At 40.9% G+C, this 21,325-nt stretch overlaps 2 protein-coding genes across 5 annotated transcripts in view; one reads left to right on the top strand and one right to left on the bottom strand.

Annotated features, from left to right (window-relative positions):
* Nucleotides 1-21,325, top strand: part of nlgn1 (neuroligin 1) — a 323,083-nt gene that overhangs the window by 290,572 nt on the left and 11,186 nt on the right. For both annotated transcript variants that reach the window (XM_055060475.1, XM_055060476.1), the window contains 6 exons: nucleotides 11,216-11,428; nucleotides 14,191-14,457; nucleotides 14,543-14,904; nucleotides 15,796-15,956; nucleotides 19,818-19,974; nucleotides 20,545-20,622. In XM_055060475.1, coding sequence (XP_054916450.1) covers nucleotides 11,216-11,428; nucleotides 14,191-14,457; nucleotides 14,543-14,904; nucleotides 15,796-15,956; nucleotides 19,818-19,974; nucleotides 20,545-20,622 — 1,238 coding nt within the window. The remainder of the gene's footprint in view (nucleotides 1-11,215; nucleotides 11,429-14,190; nucleotides 14,458-14,542; nucleotides 14,905-15,795; nucleotides 15,957-19,817; nucleotides 19,975-20,544; nucleotides 20,623-21,325) is intronic.
* LOC129379676 (uncharacterized) lies at nucleotides 2,603-7,571 on the bottom strand. 3 transcript variants are annotated; one of them, XR_008608228.1, is made up of 4 exons: nucleotides 4,697-4,968; nucleotides 3,667-3,776; nucleotides 2,914-3,043; nucleotides 2,603-2,824 (listed from the first exon to the last, which is right to left on the bottom strand). XR_008608228.1 is itself a non-coding variant. In XM_055060479.1 (3 exons), exons 1-3 carry the CDS (start codon nucleotides 7,418-7,420, stop codon nucleotides 2,677-2,679), a joined length of 561 nt encoding a protein of 186 aa, XP_054916454.1. In that variant the 5' UTR covers nucleotides 7,421-7,571; the 3' UTR covers nucleotides 2,603-2,676. The 3 variants fall into 3 exon arrangements, 2 of the variants coding, with proteins under 2 accessions (XP_054916454.1, XP_054916453.1); XM_055060479.1 differs by lacking the exons at nucleotides 3,667-3,776; nucleotides 4,697-4,968 and adding an exon at nucleotides 7,138-7,571; XM_055060478.1 differs by lacking the exon at nucleotides 4,697-4,968 and adding an exon at nucleotides 7,138-7,571 and having other exon boundaries at nucleotides 2,914-3,776.

Consider the following 21,325-nt stretch of genomic DNA (forward strand, 5'->3'; position numbering starts at 1 on the left):
TTGTCTTTTTAGGTAAACCCTTCACAGGCCTATAATCAGCAGAGGAAAGCAGCTCCAGCAGCGGGTGTTTATGTGTGGCCCAGTAAGGGAAGTGAATCCAGGCATTTTTTTGTACACCTGAATCGATTAATTGCAATGGATGTGATGAATAAATAATCATCAAATAATTTAGTAGTCAAAAAAACTGTTGACATGTACAGACTGAAAAAAGGGGCATGTGCTTTCAGAGCCACATACTGAGAGTAGTAATTAAATCAAAACTGAAAAAAAAATCTGTAGATTTTGTATTTAAGATGGAAAACTTTCTTGGTTTGTAAATAAATTAACCCAGAATTTGTCAAGTGTTAGATTTACCATAACCCTGTTCAAATTTAGTAAACAAATAAAATAAAATAAAATAAATGAAAGTAAATAAAATTCTATTCAGCACATTTTTCTGTTCATTTATTAATCCAAAAATAAACAGAGAGCTCAACACTATTAATAATGTTATTGATATTAGTGAAACTCATGTTAGTCCAGCAGAAACATTTCCCATGTTGATGTTTGAAGAACTTTTTATCTCCAATGCATCCTTTGCTACAAATTATCAAGCATCCATTAAAGGAATACTGCTATTACAATTTCGGCAAGAAAATTTGCATTTCTTATTTTAAAAAGGAATTGAATTATTTGTTTATTTGCACCTTTCATTGTATTTCTAACAATGGTGGTTAGAAAGCAGCAACGCCACCCTCAGCTGCTGCTGCTCCGCTTTACCGACAGTTCAGACAGACAGAGGCAGCCCATCTGTCAGACATACCGCAATGCATTTCGGTGCTTCTTTATTGACATAGTGCAAAATTGGCACATTAGACATACTGTATTTCCACAATAATTGTCTGGAAATGGAAATTGTGTATGAACAGTTATTATCCTTCTTGTGGTGCTATTTGCATACAATCTTATGCTTAATTATTTTTCATAACAAGCATATTGATTTAAAACATCATTTTTTTGATTAAAAATAGGCCTTACGCTGAAATGACAAAAACAATAAATAAACTAGTTCAACATCTATTCAGATATTACAGATGAAAGTGAGTGAATATGATGATGTGATGCAATATTTTCCAGTTACATCTCAACTTGCAAAGAATCATTTCCTTTTCCAGGTCAAAGCTTCTGTTGGGATTTTTTTTCTCCTAATAGGGCCAACATGATGTTATCAGTGAAAGGCTGTAATGTCTGTCATGTTAGCTCAGCATGTCAGTGCCAACATTTACAACCTAGCAGTCAACACTGAGCACAGCGGAGATCTATTGAACATTCAAAGCATGTTGGTTTTAACCAGCTGATACAAACATTTCTCACCAAAGTTCATTGAACCAAAGACTTTCTTTATTCACTGCTGTGTTTGTTTGTTGGTCTGGGTATGTCCGGCTCAACCACCAAACATTACACTGCAAAAAATGGACTGCTCAAATACGATATATATAAAAACTCAATTGAAGAGGAAATTAACGACCAGCAAGTTATCTAATGTACATGTGCTGTAAAATGTTACAGCAGAAAATGTTTCTTGACTGAACATTAGCTGGAGATAGGCACCAGCACCCCTCCCGACCACACTAGGGACAAGGATTTAAGAAAATGGATGAATGGATGGATGACAATAGGTTAAAGTGACAAATCATGATTTCCCAGGTGGAAGTGTACTCAGATCAGACTTGTAGTTCTTCTGTCACAAGAAGTTTACTTTGTATCTGGACAACTTTGTAAAATGATAACTTTTCCTCTTCACATTTTTTACTTTAAACATAGAAACTGAAGCTCTAAATAATGTAGAGCCAACCAACTCATCCTGATTGATCGAAGTGTGCTTCTTTAAAATGTCACAGTGTTGCACCGTTTTGCAAAACAAAACACAAAAGACTGTATTTGCAAATGAAATCATCAGGAAATGTCACTGGATGAGAAATATATACAATGACAAAACCTTTATGTCAGGTTATAAGTTTTTAGCTGATTCACATCTGCAGTCATTTGATGCAAATGTTGCATCCATGACAGAACAAATTCCTATGCCTTCATTTTAACAAAAGTAAGACATTTTGAATACATATTATAAACATGTACATCTAAACATGCAAATTGATGTGGGCTAGTAAATTGTTGCATTAGTGGAAGGATGAATGTCAGAAGAATGTTAATATGATTATATAAAATGCAGACATCGAAATCGGACCAAACCAACAGGGTGCCAGCAGGAAGGAGCAGACTCAGGAAGACTGATTTGGACTGATCAGGCGCTCCCAGACTCTTTGATTAAGCCCACCTCTCAGAACCTGCACAGCAGCAGAAAGGAAAGCTGGAAGCAGGAAGGCCTGGAATGCAGGGTAGAGTTATCCCAACTCGCATCTTAGGAACTTTGTCATATTGGGAGGATTTGATTCTAGCCCATATGCAGAACACAACACTAGGATACGGTGGGTGAAAATATAGTGAATTTATTTGAGAAAGAAACGGAACACAGTGGCAGGGAATGAAAACTCTGGTCTGGTCCACGGGAAGGGAAGGATCAGGAAGCGATCGTCTCACTAGGAGTACAGAGCAGGAAAGGTGAGTTCGAAGGCTGTGGGAAAGTGGAGTGTCGATAACACTGGACAGATCTTACTTGAGCAGCGCAGTGAAAAGCTAGCGGCGGGTGGCTGCTGGGTCCAGGGTCCGGTCTCTCTGGGGGTTTGGGTGGGGCGTGTGCGCGCTGGAGGGCAGACAGGTAGGCTCGGGATCCGCGAGGAGCGAGAAACGGCGCGTCTTCCAGTCGAGGAAATCCAAGGGGAGACTGCGGAGAGGTGAGTAGACAAAGGAATCACTGACGGCTCAGACAGCGAGAAAAACACAGAGTACAAACTCGAGGTAGCTAGGAGGTACCAAAACTGGGCAACACTCAGGCGCCGAAGGACTGGTAGACCGCTCCTCAAAACCTGTCGCTGATGAGCTAATCCGAGGCCGGTGTGGGAGATGACGTCATCCACGCCCTCCGTCAAACTGATGGTGCCATCTGGTGAGGAAACAAAGGTGGTGCATGCACCCAAACCCCTACAGCGAGAACCTAACAACCCTGGATCCTGACAGTACCCCCCCCTAATGGCCGCCACCTGGCGGCCTAGACGAGCTGGAGGGAAGCGACGCACGATAATCCGAGACAAGTGACGGGTCCAATATGAATGAACCCGGAACCCAAGAACGGTCCTCCGGACCGTAGCCCTCCCAGTCAACAAGATATTGCCAACCCCGACCTCGTCGACGGGAGTCCACGATCCGGCGGACGGAATAGGCGGGATGACCAGCAATGTCACGGGGAGGCGGAGGGGGTTCGGCTGGAGGGCAGAGCGGGCTGGTCCGGACGGGCTTTATCCGAGAGACGTGGAAGGTGGGATGGACGCGGAGGGAAGTGGGTAGACGGAGGCGAACAGCGGATGGGTTGATTATCGTTTCAATTTCAAAAGGGCCAATGTAACGGGGAGAGAGCTTCTTAGACACAGATTTGAGCGGGATGTCCTGGGACGACAACCAGACTTGTTGACCGGGTGAGTAAACAGGGGCAGGACGCCTCTTACGATCCGCCTGCCGCTTGATTTGTTCTGTGGTGAGGTTAAGATTGTGGATGGTGGAATTCCAAACCTTGTGGCAGCGACGGATGTGGTGACGGACAGAAGTGACTGAGATGTCTTCCTCATCGGACGGCAACAGGGGTGGTTGGTAGCCAATGGATGCTTCGAATGGCGATAAGCCTGTGGAGGATGAGACGTGATAATTGTGAGCATACTCTACCCAAGGAAGATACTGGAACCAGTCGGAAGGATTGGAGGATGTGAAACAGCGGAGAGTGGCTTCAAGGTCCTGATTGAGGCGTTCAGTCTGCCCATTGGACTGGGGATGAAAACCTGAAGTTAGTGAAACCTTAGCATTTAATGCTGAACAAAAATTGCGCCAAACCTGAGAGGTGAATTGTGGACCTCTGTCTGACAGTATGTCCACCGGGATGCCATGAAGCCGGAATACATGTTTCACTAGAAGTTGAGCCGTTTGGAAGGCAGAAGGAAGTTTGCGAAGAGGAACGAGATGGCAGGCCTTGGAGAACCGGTCGACTATGGAGAGGATGGCTGTCATGCCCTTAGATGGAGGTAACCCAGTAACAAAGTCTATGGCGATGTGGGACCAGGGGCGTTTAGGAATGGGAAGAGGTTGGAGGAGACCAGGCGGAGGTTGATGGGAGGACTTGTTGCGTGAGCAGGTAGTGCAGGCCAGGACATACTCACGGACATCCTTGTGGACTGACGGCCACCAGAACCTTCTGTTGACTAAGGCGATAGTCCGGCTCACCCCAGGGTGTCCTGAAAATTTGGAGGCGTGGATCCATTGAAGAAAGCGGGTGCGTACGGAGGACGGAACAAATATTTTGTTGGGTGGACAGGAGTCTGGTGTCAGTTCGTTTTGTTGTGCTTGCTTGATGATATCCTCAATCTCCCAAGTTACAGTTCCCACGGTACAGCTGGGTGGCAGAATGGGGGCAGGAAGGTTGTCGGAATCATCGGAAGAATAGAGACGTGACAGGGCATCTGGTTTTATATTTCGGGAACCAGGACGATAGGATATGGACAGGTTGAAACGAGAGAAGAAAAGTGACCAGCGTGACTGTCGGGCATTTAACCTTTTGGCTGACTGCAGATAGGAAAGGTTCTTGTGATCGGACCAGACCAGCACGGGGAGTTCCGCCCCCTCCAGCCAATGTCTCCATTCCTCCAAGGCCAGCTTTATGGCGAGCAGCTCTCGGTCCCCCACATCGTAGTTTCTCTCGGGGGGAGTTAACCTACGTGAAAAAAAAGGCACAGGGGTGAGTTTTATTGTCGAGAGGTGAAATCTGAGACAAGACTGCTCCTACTCCCATATCTGATGCGTCGACCTCCACGATGAATTGTCTGGCTGGATCTGGCTGAATGAGAACTGGTGCATTTGCAAAGAGGTGCTTCAGACGAGTAAACGCAGCCTCTGCGTCAGAGGTCCAACGAAACGAGATCTTAGAAGAGGTCAGGGCTGTAAGGGGTGCAGCAGTCTGACTATAATTTCGAATGAATCTCCGGTAAAAGTTGGCAAAACCAAGAAAGCGCTGTAACTGCTTGCGGGTCTCAGGAGTCGGCCATTCCAGAACCGCCCGGATCTTCTCCTCCGTAGGCCTCACCTGTCCGCCCCCTAATATGAATCCGAGAAATGACACAGAGGTCTGATGAAAAGCACATTTCTCAGCCTTAACATATAATCTGTTCTCGAGCAGCCGCTGCAGCACTTGCCGGACATGATGTCTGTGTTCTTCTAAGGACTTGGAAAAAATCAAAATGTCATCGAGGTAAACAAACACAAACACATTCAAGAAATCTCGGAGAACATCATTGACCAGGGCCTGAAAAAAAGCGGGGGCGTTAGACAGTCCGAATGGCATCACCAGATATTCAAAATGGCCAATAGGCGTTTTGAAAGCAGTCTTCCACTCATCTCCCTCACGGATGCGAAGCAGATGGTAGGCATTCCTTAAGTCCAACTTAGAAAAGATGGTGGCCTCATGAACGGGTTCGAACGCTGATGATAGTAAGGGCAACGGGTATTTGTTTTTCACAGTGATGTTGTTTAAGCCTCGGTAATCAATACAGGGCCTAAGGGACCCGTCCTTCTTTCCAACAAAGAAAAAACCCGCTCCTAAGGGTGATGAAGACGGGCGAATTATTCCAGCAGCCAAGGATTCTTTAATATATCTTTCCATGGCCTCTCTCTCGGACGGGAAATGTTGTAAAGGCGACTGGACGGCAAAGGAGCTCCGGGAGCAGATCGATGGAGCAATCGTAGGGACGGTGCGGTGGTAAAGAGAGCGCCTTAGACTTACTGAAAACGGCCGAAAGGTCATGGTAATCGGTAGGTATGGTAGACAGGTCTACGGGGTCAACCTCCTGCTGCTGAACGGGTGGTGGTCCTGGAGGTAGCGCTGAATGGAGACAAGAAGAGTGGCAACGGACGGACCAGGAGGTGATGCGCTTAGCTGACCAATCAATCTGAGGGTTGTGTTGCTGAAGCCACTGAAAACCGAGAACCATTGGAGAGTTGGAGGTGGGGAACACAAAAAATGAAATAAATTCAGTGTGATTGCCGGATATTATTAGGTGGATAGGTTTGGTCTGGTGAGTTATGGATTGTAAGGTTTCCCATCCAAGGCGGTGACCTTGAACGGAACCGGCAACGGCACGGTTTCCACCCCCATTTGTTTGATTAAGGCCTCGTCCAATAAATTTTTGTTCGCAACCTGAGTCAACTAGGGCAGATACGGAGAAAGACTGAGTCGCATATCTTAAAGTGGCAGGCAGTAAAAGCTGAGGAAGATTCTCACTATTCTGGTGGTCCGCCAGCTTCCTCACTTCTGCTGGCGGACCTGGGAGTTTAAACGGAGGGGACACGACGCACGGAAATGACCGGGGGAACCACAGTAAATGCAGAGTCGAGCAGAGAAACGGCGTTGTCGCTCCTCCGGTGAGAGCCGCGTTCCCCCTAACTGCATGGGCTCCGGTGCCGGAGGAGCACGAAGAGGAGGGGCGACCCGGGCGATGCTAGCTCCACCATTGTCTCTCTGATTCTGGCTCGGGAGCGGAGACGGTTGTCGAGTCTGATCGCCAGGTTAATTAGCTCTTCTAGAGTCCCTGGTTCGTCCCGGGTGGCTAGTTCGGTCTTTTAGCGACTCATTAAGTGCATGGTAGAATGCGCTTTTTTAACGCTGCTGTATTCCACTCTGTAGCAGCCGCTTTAATACGGAACTCTATGGCAAAGTCTGCCGCTGTCTGCTTGCCTTGCTTTAAGTCCCATATCTCTCGTGAGTTATGAGCCTTGTCGGAGTCAAGGCTAAAAACCAGCTTAAACTCCTTGAGAAACTCTCGAAGGAACAACCATAATCAGTGGGATTAGGAAAACGAGTCTCTGCCCATAATAAGGCCTGACCAGATAACTGAGACAGGACGTAAGCTATTTTAGCGCCATCGTGTGTAAAACTTTGCGGGGAATGATTGAATATTATTGAACATTGCAGGAGGAAACCATTGCATTTATTCCGGTCACCTGAAAATCTCTCCGGCCCAGGAAGTCGGACGTCGGAAAACACGGGCTGAACTGAGGGTGCCGGAGCCGGAGCGGGAGAGGGAGCAGGAGCTGTAGCCGGGATCTGCGGTAGAGAGTTTTGAAGGAAAGTTGTTAGATCTGCCAGACGCTGGTTGGTTTCTGTTTGTAGGGTGTGGAGTTGTCGTATTGCAGACTCGTGTGTTTGGATTACAGACTGCTGCTCTGTCAGCGTTTTCCGTATTGCGTCTGCGGGGCTGAGTGGTTGGCCTGAGTGTTCTGTCATATTGGGAGGATTTGATTCTAGCCCATATGCAGAACACAACACTAGGATACGGTGGGTGAAAATATAGTGAATTTATTTGAGAAAGAAACGGAACACAGTGGCAGGGAATGAAAACTCTGGTCTGGTCCACGGGAAGGGAAGGATCAGGAAGCGATCGTCTCACTAGGAGTACAGAGCAGGAAAGGTGAGTTCGAAGGCTGTGGGAAAGTGGAGTGTCGATAACACTGGACAGATCTTACTTGAGCAGCGCAGTGAAAAGCTAGCGGCGGGTGGCTGCTGGGTCCAGGGTCCGGTCTCTCTGGGGGTTTGGGTGGGGCGTGTGCGCGCTGGAGGGCAGACAGGTAGGCTCGGGATCCGCGAGGAGCGAGAAACGGCGCGTCTTCCAGTCGAGGAAATCCAAGGGGAGACTGCGGAGAGGTGAGTAGACAAAGGAATCACTGACGGCTCAGACAGCGAGAAAAACACAGAGTACAAACTCGAGGTAGCTAGGAGGTACCAAAACTGGGCAACACTCAGGCGCCGAAGGACTGGTAGACCGCTCCTCAAAACCTGTCGCTGATGAGCTAATCCGAGGCCGGTGTGGGAGATGACGTCATCCACGCCCTCCGTCAAACTGATGGTGCCATCTGGTGAGGAAACAAAGGTGGTGCATGCACCCAAAACCCCTACAGCGAGAACCTAACAACCCTGGATCCTGACAAACTTGCTTAAAAAATAAAAAGTGTGGAACCGTTTTCACAAAATGTAATTAAATAAATGAGTCACTAAGCAGATACATGACTCCAATTCAGTCAGCTTAATTCATTTCAACCCAGTTCATAATAAAATTATAAATTTAGAATTAGTGTTATCAAGGCCAGTTTGGTTCAGAATATATTATGAGATATATGATGACCAGTTATATGCTATAACTGGTTAAGATATTTTACATCTGAGGAATTCCAAATGATTTTGTTGGATGAAATGACTTTCCTTCAACAGGAAGACACCAAGCGTGTGCTGCTGACCAAGAATTGAGCCTGGGTGGCTTTTCATGGAAGGAAGCATTGATGTACCTTACATCAGATCTGTTGTGCTGAATGTGGTGAATAACCGTTCATTTGTCCAAATCATTTGGTTGGTACTAAATCTAATTTTATTTACAGTTATCTAGTGGATCCTCCAATATTACCAATGCCAGACAGAGCAGCTAAATGTATCCATAAAATATGTGTGTGTAAAAATTAAACACACAATCCAAATTGACATAATTCAGAAAATAATGTCAATCATAGATTCATTGCTCTCTACATGCATATGTGTCATGTATATTTCACAGTCTGTTTGTTTTGCTGGATTCATTCATGTGAAATGGCTGAATATCATGCCTGATGCTTAAACTCTGACTCCCATTTATATTCCATGTGTAATTTCTATCTGTGTCTGATCAAATTTCCAGTGGAGTCAACTCAGCATGGCGGTATAATCACTTCTGAGTTTAAACACCAATTTAGCTTTTACTTTGCTTTGCACTAAGTGCCCTACACTATTTCACATTAAAAGCCTTCCAGCAGTCAGGAATGTATTCCCTCCTTTTCCTCAAAGGCTTTTAGAGTCAAACATTTATCAAAGGCTTCAAGCTCTGTTAGCTGTACTGTAACAATAAACCACAACAACAGCAACAAGAAAGTGGCAGCAATCGGAATTATGTAGTGTCTGGAAAAGGTATTTCTTTTAAAAGGGATGGAGTGGTACTTGGGGGAAATGACAATAGTGTCCTTGACTTAAGTATATTGCTGCTGTTATGAAGATGGAAAACAAAATAAATGCCTCTCCGTTGTTTCCCTGTTTGTTCATGTTAGCAAAATGCTGCAATAAATACTCATTTTCACTTCAAAGACTTGTAATGTCCATTATTCACAAGAGACTGATAAAGAAACTCCATTAACAGTAGCTTCTTAAAGCCTTTTAGCTGTAGTGGTAAAGTAAGAAGACGAGCTGAATTCAGCAAGTGAATTTGGGGGACCAGTTGATTGGTGGGCTGTGGGGGGCTCCCTAGATGGGTGCAGTAGGTAATGGAGCTTTTAGCATAGAATAAGAATTAGGAAGAGCTGCTGTGTGTTTGACATGAAGTTGTTCTAAAAGACCATAGCTTCCCTGTGGAAACACTGGAGGGTCCCTGTCAGTACATTCATATATGGGTGGCAACGGGGCTTTAGGCAGCCTCCAAGATCACCATTACCTCTGGGTTTATACTGAACTAAGAAAGAACAAAGAAGGGATTATTAAAGTGTCAGTAGTGGCATGGCTCGGGCTCAGAGGAAGCATTTATGTTTCCTCTGAAACATAAATGACTTTTGGATTCATTAAGTATTTGCATGAGCTATGAGAGCACATGGTAGACTTAAATTAATATAGTATCTGGCAGCAAAAATCCCAAATTGCCTCCAAAAACATTAAATATGGGAAAAGGAAAGGTCAGAGTTTGGCATGAATTGTCCCAAATGGAGACCTGCATGGGCTCCAGTTTGTAAAATTACAATAAAAAATTAAGAGCAATAATTTGGGTTTCCCCATCATAAGAGTAAAAATGGGGGTGTGTCATTTTTCAAAATCACATTTTCATTGCTTTGTTTTTTTCATTAATTTCTAAATTTCACAATTTCAAACTAAATAGTTACCAAAGTAAATATTTAAATGTTAAATATTTCAATATTTAAATAGCTAACTAAATATTGAATACCAAATAACTAAACATTCGGTTAGCCAATTAAGGATTTACTTAGCAAGCAAAGTATTTACTTTAAAGCTAAATACTTAGTTCAGAGCTAAATATTTAGCTTCCTTACAAAATATCTATGGGGTGCCATAACACAAATTATTGTTACAATTTTTGACTGTGTAATTTTACAAACTGACAATGACACCTCGTAAACCAATTATGTATTAATTGGTTTTATTTTGTAACCAGGTTAGTGTGTATTGCAGACTTTTGCCCAGGTCCCTCTTGAAAGTTGTCTCTTTTGTTTAAAGAATGTCCTCAACAGCCTTCTGCACAATGTGACTCCCTGACCTCGTGCATATCTACTGCGTGACCCCATCAAACTCTGTGTTGTTTGAAAAAAATCTAGTTGTGTAAAAAGTATCACTGTTGTTCACTGCTTAGAGTGACTCTTGCACTCCCCTCCAACTAAAAAACCGAATGGAAGTTTTGGATTATGTGTTACATGTAGTGACAGAAAATTCAAAGGGTATAAATTGATTTCAGGCTCTTCTACATGTCAGAAATCATAGTGTTTTTTCCTCTGTAGCCTATCTTGATATTGTCGCCCAGACCGTTCTTTGGAGGGTCTGTTGTTTCACATTGAGCAACTGCAAGAAAGGCTCATATTACACCACTGTGAACCTTTTTATTGTCTGTCATGATCAAGCTGTTTACGTAGAAATCTCTTCATGGTAGGGCTGCTTCTCACATCACCACACTTTTAAATTACAACTACTCTAACTAGTCCCTTCGATCAGCTAATCAGAGGCTTTGAAGAGTGCAGCGCTTTAAGCGGAAAGTCAGAGGAGTTCTCATTACAATACTGTCTACTTCTACCATTGAGTCTTTTAAGACTGAAAAATGAAAACCTTTGCAAACTCAGTGGAATTTGATTATTTTTTTTAAATCTATCTCTGGACTTGTCTTCCATGACTTTGTATGTGTAGCTTCCCAAAATCCATATCAGTGTGTTTATCAGTTGTCTGTAACTGAACTATATTCTGAAGACAAAAGGGTGATAACATCCCGCTTCCCTTTGTTGTCTCGTGCAGGGTTCCTGAGTACAGGTGACCAAGCAGCCAAAGGGAACTATGGTTTGTTGGATCAGATCCAGGCTCTGCGTTGGACTAGTGAGAACATAGCAGCGTTTGGTGGTGACCCGCTACGCATCACTGTGTTTGGCTCTGGTGCTGGGGCATCATGTGTGAATCTCCTCACTCTGTCTCACTATTCAGAGGGCAACCGCTGGAGTAACTCCACTAAAGGTAAACCTCACTTAACAAGTGTTCTTAGAAAATGATTAATTGTTTTATTGTCTCACATGTAAACCGGTAATTTAGGAAGGTTTGAAAGCTGAATTTTTAGCCTGTTTCTTTTTTGCTATATAATGTGATAATTACCCAATTAAAGATAAAAAATAAATAAATAAAAAAAAAAACATAAATAATCATTTCATTTAATTTCCAAGAAGTGCAGGTGGTTGATGAATCCAAATACCTTGGTGTTGATCTAGACAACAGATTGAATTTGACTTAATATGAGTTACAACAACATTTAGTTTTCTTTTGGGAATAAAGTATTTTTAAATAGACTTGAATTCAATAGGCTAGTCATAATGGAAACTCTCCAATGTGAGTCATTAAAAACTATTAAGCAAAGAGGAATTGAAAATGTATGAATATACGTGGCGCTTTTCCAGACACTAGAGCCATATTCTCACTCACAAACAGCTGCACATTTATACAAGATCAAAATGTGGAAGCTGGAGTAAAACTTACAACTTTATGATGGGAAGCCAAATGTTCTTCCAAAGGCCACTGAGTCACAGTTGCCAAATGGGCCAAAATCAATCCACAGTAATGTAAAAGATTTATTACCATGATACAGTTAGGGCCAGAAATATTTGGACAGTGACACAGGTTTTGTTATTTTAGCTGTTGACAAAAATATGTTCAGAAATACAATTTATATATAATATGGGCTGAAAGTGCACACTCCCAGCTGCAATATGAAAGTTTCCACATCCAAATCGGAGAAAAGGTTTAGGAATCATAGCTCTGTAATGCAGAGCCTCCTCTTTTTCAAGGGACCAAAAGTAATTGGACAATGGACTCCAAAGGCTGCAAGTAACTCAAAAGGCCTTTCCCTCGTTAACCTGTAATCAAGTAAGTAGTTAAAAGGTCTGGGGTTGTTTCCAGGTGTGTGGTTTTGCATTTGGAAGCTGTTGCTGTGACCAGACAACATGCGGTCAAAGGAGCTCTCAATTGAGGTGAAGCAGAACATCCTGAGGCTGAAAAAAAGAAAAAATCCATCAGAGAGATAGCAGACATGCTTGGAGTAGCAAAATCAACAGTCGGGTACATTCTGAGGAAAAAAGGAATTGACTGGTGAGCTTGGGAACTCAAAAAGGCCTGGGCGTCCACGGAAGACAACGGTGGTGGATGATCGCCGCATACTTTCTTTGGTGAAGAAGGACCCGTTCACAACATCAACTGAGGTCCAGAACACTCTCAGGGAAGTAGATGTATCTGTCTCTAAGTCAACAGTAAAGAGAAGACTCCATAAAAGCAAATACAAAGGGTTCACATGTAGATGCAAACCATTCATCAATTCCAAAAAGAGACAGGCCAGAGTTAAATTTGCCCAAAAACACCTCAAGAAGCCAGCCCAGTTCTGGAAAAGTATTCTATGGACAGATGAGACAAAGATCAACCTGTACCAGAATGATGGGAAGAAAAAAGTTTGGAGAAGAAAGGGAACAGCACATGATCCAAGGCACACCAGATCCTCTGTAAAACATGGTGGAGACAACGTGATGGCATGGGCATGCATGGCTTTCAATGGCACTGGGTGACTTGTGTTTATTGATGACATAACAGCAGACAAGAGTAGCCGGATGAATTCTGAAGTGTACCGGGATATACTGTCAGCCCAGATTCAGCCAAATGCTGCAAAGTTGATTGGACGGCGCTTCACAGTACAGATGGACAATGACCCCAAGCATACAGCCAAAGCTACCCAGGAGTTCATGAGAGCAAAAGGTGGAATATTCTGCAATGGCCAAGTCAATCACCAGATCTTAACCCAATTGAGCATGCATTTCACTTGCTCAAATCCAGACTTCAGACGGAAAGACCCACTAACAAGCAAGACCTGAAGGCTGCGGCTGTAAAGGCCTGGCAAAGCATTAAGAAGGAGGAAACCCAGCGTTTGGTGATGTCCATGGGTTCCAGACTTAAGGCAGTGATTGCCTCCAAAGGATTCGCAACAAAATATTGAGAAAAAACTTTTTTGTTTGGGTTATGTTTATATGTCCAATTACTTTTGAGCTCCTAAAATGTGGAGTGTTTGTAAACAAATGTGTACAATTCCTACATTTTCTATCACATATTTTTGTTCAACCCTTTAAATTAAACGTTACAATCTGCACTTGAATTCTGTTGTAGAGGTTTCATTTCAAATCCAATGCGGTGGCATGCAGAGCCCAACTCACAAATATTGTGTTACTGTCCAAATATTTCTGGCCCTAACTGTAAGTTGTTGATGGTAGATCTTGTGGGAAATTATTGCAAAACCAGCCATTATTTAGGAGGAGGTGGAATTGTTTTTCTGTTAGGTAGAGTGCTTTAGACACTTTTCCCAAATATTATCTTCATCTGAGAATAAATTTGTTCAGTTATACATTCAAGTGGAGCAAAAACAGACAACATTGAAAAATTTGGTTTGGTAGCAATTCATTTTATAGCACTTATCTGTCTCCTTCAATGTTTGATTTTCTCTACCGTACCGTACATTTTGAAATTAAGTAGTACTTGAAAGTAATATTTCTTGCCTTCACTGCCAAGGTCAATCTGTCAAACATGTTCTTAAAAATTCCTCAGTCCTAAAAAAGAAAGCAAAAGAAAGCAAGAGTTTACATAATTTCATCAACTGTTTTTTTTTTTTTTTTTAGTTTGTTCACTTAAACTGTCTTCATCTTATCTAAAAACAAATCTAAGTATATTACCCTGTGTGTTTTTGTCCACAGGTCTTTTTCAGAGGGCCATTGCCCAGAGTGGGACAGCTCTATCCAGCTGGGCTGTCAGTTTCCAGCCAGCCAAGTATGCGCGGATGCTGGCCCATAAGGTGGGCTGTAACCTGGAGGACACCGTAGAACTTGTTGTGTGCCTGCAAAGAAAACATTACAAGGAGCTTGTAGATCAAGACATCCAGCCAGCCCGCTACCACATTGCCTTTGGCCCGGTGATTGATGGAGATGTAATACCTGATGATCCTCAGATACTGATGGAGCAAGGTATCAGTTAAACTTACCATGCTTTACTGAAGACCTATTTTGCTCTGGATTTTGATCTAATTGTGGTCTTTGCTTATGTTTACAGGTGAGTTTCTCAACTATGACATAATGCTAGGAGTGAACCAGGGTGAGGGCCTAAAGTTTGTGGAGCTCATCGTTGACAATGACAATGGTGTCCAGGCCAATGACTTTGACTATGCAGTGTCCAGCTTTGTTGATGACCTTTATGGTTACCCAGAGGGTAAAGACATCCTGCGTGAAACCATCAAGTTTATGTACACGGACTGGGCCGACAGGCACAACCCAGAGACCCGGCGGAAGACTTTGCTGGCCCTGTTTACTGATCACCAGTGGGTAGCACCTGCTGTAGCAACAGCAGATCTGCACTCAAGTTTTGGGTCGCCAACATACTTTTATGCCTTCTACCATCACTGTCAGACAGAACAGGTATGTCTCTATATGGTTGTACCATGGGTTCTTCTAATCTGGTTCAATTTAGAAAGCCAGAAAAGACTGATCAACAGCTTCATGATGTTGTGCTCTGGCCCCAAGAGAGAAGGTCTTGGGGACATAACAGAGTAGAGTACAGTGTACAGATGGGAACTGTATTATTATCTATTCCAGTCAAGTCACAGTTGCAAATGGAGAAAGCAGAAATTATATCTATTAAGGATATCTTTAATATACAAATAAGCCTACCGTGAGATATTTTACCATCTTCTCAATGTAGGCTTTTGCTATTGCAAACTGGTCTTGGATAAGCCAATGGCAGGTATTTAAGTATTAGATTTTCTAATTGCAGTCCAATCTTTTGTCATTTTATAGTTTATTTTATTTTTAAGATTATTTAAATAATAGATATTTAAATAATCTTCAAAATAAAAGGTATAGGTATATGTAATTTTCTAATACCTATCCTGAATCTGAATATTAAAAGAAGTTAACTCTGATCTATGAGCTTCAATGAGTTTCTTTTCAAAATGTTGAGCAACCACACTATTTGAATTTTCAAAGATTTGATTTTTTAAAGACCTTTGTCTCCCAGTGTAACACATTTCTATTCAACATAATGCCCTGAAATTTGCCAATCTAAACACTTATTGAACAATTTGTGACAAGTAATACACCAAAATTGACTCCAAAAATCTGCAACACATAATTCAATATTAAAAATTTTACATCCATATTCTTCCTCAACTGAATGTATTTTCCACAGGCATGATGTGTTAGTGCTTGTCAAACATTTTTTTTATGCTGCGATGCTTTGCCATCTAATGTTTTGCATCTGCCACAGACATAATAATATTGATTTGATTTGTTTCATCTGCTGCTCATTAGGTACCACCGTGGGCAGATGCAGCGCATGGAGATGAGATCCCATATGTGTTTGGGCTGCCGATGATTGGACCGACAGAGCTGTTTCCATGCAACTTCTCTAAGAATGATGTGATGCTGAGTGCTGTTGTCATGACCTACTGGACAAATTTTGCCAAGACCGGGTATGAACACATTAGAAAATTTTCTAATGATGCTAGGTTCTTATGTAGAAAACGAGACATTATGTTTGTCATTTAATATTGACTGAGCTTGAAATATAGGAAATTCTGTAGTTGATGTTACTACCCACATACTAAATTGGCTTCAGTAAAAATTAAAAAATACTGAAATTCAACTGAAAAATCATGAAAGTAAAATGAAACTATATGTGGATATGATGGAGTTAAACAGGGATGAATTTAAAACTCTGCAGTAAATACCCCAAAGCAGGGATCAGGAATCAACTGTTTGTCTCCAGAGTCAAACACATATTAGGATAATTACATGAAACTTGTGCCAATAGCCCACATTGGCGACTTTTGGGATATTATGTCTTCAGTTGAACCCTAGTTCAAAATAATTACATTGATATTAATTTGTTAAAAAATTGAAATTAAACACATTAAAATTATTCTCAAATACTGTTCAAGGCTAAAATAGCATCACAATGCTAAACATGTAGCATTACTGCAGACATTCCCAAAGTTAACATTAAGTGAACATTCCACATTTCTAAAGAAGCTCCATGAATTATCAGGAGCTCCTGAAACTCTGGAAAGATGAATGGATAGAATAGAACTTTGCACTCATTTGACGGTTGTAGAATCTGAAAAACAGATTAAAAACAACAAACATCTATGTTATTTAGCTTACATGTCTGTTTACTCAATAATTTTGCAGCAAAAAGATTTGTTTTAATTGAAAATGTGGCATATTTTATCACATAGCTTTTAATTAAAATGTTATTAATTGCAGTTAATTAAATACAGACCCTGCAACAGAGGTGAATCTGGCACCATAAGAGGGACTTTTCTGATTTAATCCATCTCCATGACATTACAATTATACAAGCCACTACTGCTAAAAAAATAAAAAATAAAAAAAAACAGCCCACAGAACAAGGTCTCCTTATTCTGTGGGCTGTGGCGAGATTAGCCTGCTCCTGGCTGCACATAGAGACTCAAATCTGATTGGATGAAACACACAAAGATGTATGGGAAGTGGCACAGCTCAGACAAACATAAGAAACAAGAGTAGACTATTTGAAATAAATTCAGAAAATGTAATTGAACAAACATAATTTAGGTGTTAGATATGTCTTAAGGGTTCTGATAGAGCAGCGGAGAAGGCCTTGCAGGCCCTGTCGGCCCATCACTGCACTGCAATCAACTCGATTAAAAATGTTAATGGAGTCCCACCACTAGTTAGAAGCGACATTTTGTAAAGAGCTTTGTTCCAGGATAATTAGGCAACATACAACTGCCATTACAAGACCATGAACAAGTCAATAATTTTATTGTAATTGTGTTTCTACAATATTAAATTTTGTCTGATGACTGGGGGGGTCATGAACAGCTCTGCTGCGTTTTATGGACCGCACAATGTCATTGGTATTCTTCTTACACACCCTGCACATATCTTTAAATTCATTATTAATTAATGGTCATGCACTGCAAAGGGAGATTCTTTATGACCTAAAATTAAAATTCCTTTTTCTTTCTTCTTTCTCATGTTGCCTTCCAGCATCCAGCTACTGCTGTAATTGTTTTTTGGAGGCATAATAGGGGTACATTGGCTTTTTCTGAGCCCTGCGCAGTAACCCTAAGGGGAACAGAGAGCCACTAATGATCTACATATATAACCCCAAATTGACGTGGAATGCTCGGTACCTGGGAGATTTATGACATGCATTTGAATGGCTAGGCATGTTCCTGATGAACTTTGGCCGTCTCCTTATGCCGCTCCCAGACAATAGGGCGCTCAGTAAAGCTGAATGGGCCACTGCAACACAGTGCTCAGCTCAGATTAGGAGTTTATAGCACAGGATTTCATGTTCAATGTCTTCTAAAAATCCATTTATCTGTTAAACTTATGGAGGGTTTTCATATGAAATGCTTATCAGTGTTTAAACTGACTGTGATCCTTGTGGTATTAAGTCCAGTGGCTAACATGTGAGGTCGATGGAGCATAATATGATGTTTTAATTACAGCAAACGTAATGAGATAATCTGCATGGCTGAACTCCATCTTGACACTGACAGCATCTTTGGTGAAAGCATACATAATTTATGTATAAATATGCTCACTTCAAGTAATAAAAAATAATAATTTAATCTCTGACATGAAGTTTTATCATAATTTTTTTATCATTCAACTGTAAGATTAAAAATTGATCATATGAGGCTGCTCTTTACTTAAAGGCCACTGATTCTGACAGAAAATGTATAAAAATAAAAACTTCTGAGCTTTTATGGAGTTTATCGAATGTGATTTCTGACACCATGATGACTCACATTATATGAAACCTGTGGGCTGCACTTCACTACTCCATTACAACATTGTTATAATTATACCGATTAGCCTGTGGCAAATGTCATGTCCAGTTCAATATTCTAATTTTAATAATTATACAGTGTGGCTTCAAAAGGTTCACTAAGCTCTCAGTTTAAGTTTTAATTCTGATTGCAACATTTTAAATGTGCTTCATGCTATATTGGCTTTATGCAGTATTGCAATATTGCATTGAAGAAAGTGTTTGCCTTCTTTTAGACTAAAATAAGCTCAGTTAGGTTAATGAACTTCTGAAAGTTTATTCACTTTCAGAAGTTCATTAACCTAACTAAGTTTATTAACCTAACAAAAGATTTATAAAGATGTGGAAGAATCTTAGACCATTCATGTATTTTGGTTACCTGGTGAAAGTCCAGCGCCTTGTTTTAAATTTTGCTTCGTTCAGAGACTATGTAGACGTGAAACCAATCTTATCTACTGGTCCACCTCAGCAAAAGGTATATAAATCAAGCACTGTCCTCTTCTTCTCCATGAAAGAGGTTTGACAGACAGACCGGCCCACCGGGTCATGTCTTCATGTTTGCAGTTAATAATAATCACTCCACTGTTGCCAACTCAGCGATTCGCTTGCTATATTTAGCGACATTTCAAAGAAAACATTTATTGGCTCAATTGGGATCATCAGGTTAAGCTTTTTAAAGATCAGTAATTGGTGATTTCAGAGAAAAGTGCAATTGGTGCACCCCTACTTAACACTGTTAAAATTTAAAACGATTGGGTCTGATTTTATAACATTTCTTATTTTAATTATATATAACAATACAATCAAGGTCATGACTTCTTAAAAAGGCATAAAAAGGCTTCCTCTGACTCCATCTTCCAGACCAGGGGTGTGTATGTGTGTATATGTGTATCCTCTGCATTCAATGAGTATTTATTACCCCCAAATAATGTTGAATGTGCTTTTACATCAAATAATTTGGCAGAATACAGTTAGAATATACTTAGAATTGAGAAGACAATTTTAAAGCACTCAAATATTTTCCTTGAAGGTTCTGTTTATGCAGCCCTTTAGAAGGGCCACATAAAAAGCTGTGGCGGGCCAATTTTGTCCCCCAGGCCTTGAGTTTGACATGTGTTCCCATAAAATGTTGCTGTTTTACTGTCATAACCTTTCTTGTTTAAACAATAACATTTTATTTTAAGGACATATAAATCTTGTTATGAAGTGATCTGAACTTACAATGAGAAAAAACAACAACTTTTTGCTGGAACTCTACTCCTGTATTTCCTAGTTCTGGCATTTCCTATGCTTCAGTAATCTGGCTAACTTCAAACACTTATTCAATAAAATTACATTTTTTAAGCAGATTTTCTAAAAACATTTGGGTATGACAAAAAAAAAAAAAACATTCCCACAGAACTGTATGTAACATTCTTATGGATGCTCCAGAAGAGGACTGGGGCAGCCATGACATCTTGTATGTTTCTGTTTTCTTGAAACAAATACTCTAATTTAACTTTCTTTTCAGGGACCCAAACCAACCTGTACCACAAGACACCAAGTTCATCCACACAAAGCCCAATCGCTTTGAAGAAGTGGCATGGACACGCTACAACCAGAAGGACCAGCTCTATCTGCATATCGGCCTGAAGCCTCGGGTCAAAGAGCATTACCGGGCAAACAAGGTTAACTAGCATCCTGTGTCTGATTCATTTAGTCTTTTAGTATTTAATATAATTGTATTTAATGATTTATGTTTTTAGCATTAAATAAGTCTTGCAGCTTGGGCCTTTTAAAAGCTGCCTACATTTCAGGTACACAATGTTAATTAGAGGTTAATGTTACAAAAGGGATAAAGACTCCAAAATGTTAGCATTAAACACCATCAGCAAGATTTCATAACAAAATAGGTGTGTCTGACAACTTTGTTAGAGATCAGTTGTAATATTTTATGGGCAAGTGTGTAGCTGTTGTAGTACAGAACTAATGCTACCTGTAAATATTATAAACTTAGCGCCGTCTTTTGGTTGTTTATTCCCAACAAATAGGGCTGTTTAGGCTTTTTTCATCAAGCACCGTGCCTTCATGTACAATACCTATTTTTTCCACCAGGAAGCTGACTGTAGATCCACTAACTACAGTCAGTTTTGTAATTTAATACTTTTGCACATCTTCTACTTTAAAAAAACGTTTCACTTTAATAAAAAGCTAACTTTAGTTTAAGTTATCATAATGCCGTCTTGGTCTTCCCTCAGGTCAACCTATGGTTGGAGCTGGTTCCTCATCTACACAGTCTCAATGAGGTCACCCCACTCATCCCTACCACTACCAAGGTTAGTGGCAGCCACAGTTGCTCTGCTGTAGCTCACCAAGTCACAATATGGCATTATTTTTGTCATTATTGGAACCCCTTAAAATGTGTTTCAGATATTCCCACATATGTTGTAACAAAAAAAAATGCCTGCATAAGAGGGCCTTATGTAAAAGGCTCTCTTATGCAGGCTTAAGAGAGCCTGCATAATTATATATACAGAGAGCTTAAGAGAGCCTGCATAAACAAATGCTATATAACTTACTTGAACTATAGCAGCGATGTAAAGAGCAGGCCAGGATTCCTCCACAACGTGAAGGACTGATAAAGTTATAGACATCCACTTCAAGTTGTTGCTGACATTTTCATCTAGTTGTAGATATGGAATTCAAATGGAATAGAAAGCACATTTCAGAGCAAAAGATTTTTCTATAGAAAAGATAATATTACGAGACTATGGTCTTATAAAGTCAATTACACCCCTAATAGCCTTAAACTTTTGCTGTCTAAAATCATTTCCAGTTGTGAAATAAATACAGAAGCATCTTACTAATGACATTATTAATGAGATTTTAAAACTTGTTATAACAAGATTCATATCTCATTGAAATCAGAATAACAAAGGCTGTAACAATAAAATGGTTACACTTCTCTGGATTATTGTTATAACAAAAAACTTTCTCCTATCACCGTGAAAGAGTCATAGTTCCTGAATTTATCTCCAA

This window comes from Poeciliopsis prolifica, unplaced genomic scaffold (assembly GCF_027474105.1).
Source record: "Poeciliopsis prolifica strain line A6 unplaced genomic scaffold, Auburn_PproV2 SCAFFOLD060, whole genome shotgun sequence".
Lineage (NCBI taxonomy): Eukaryota > Metazoa > Chordata > Actinopteri > Cyprinodontiformes > Poeciliidae > Poeciliopsis > Poeciliopsis prolifica.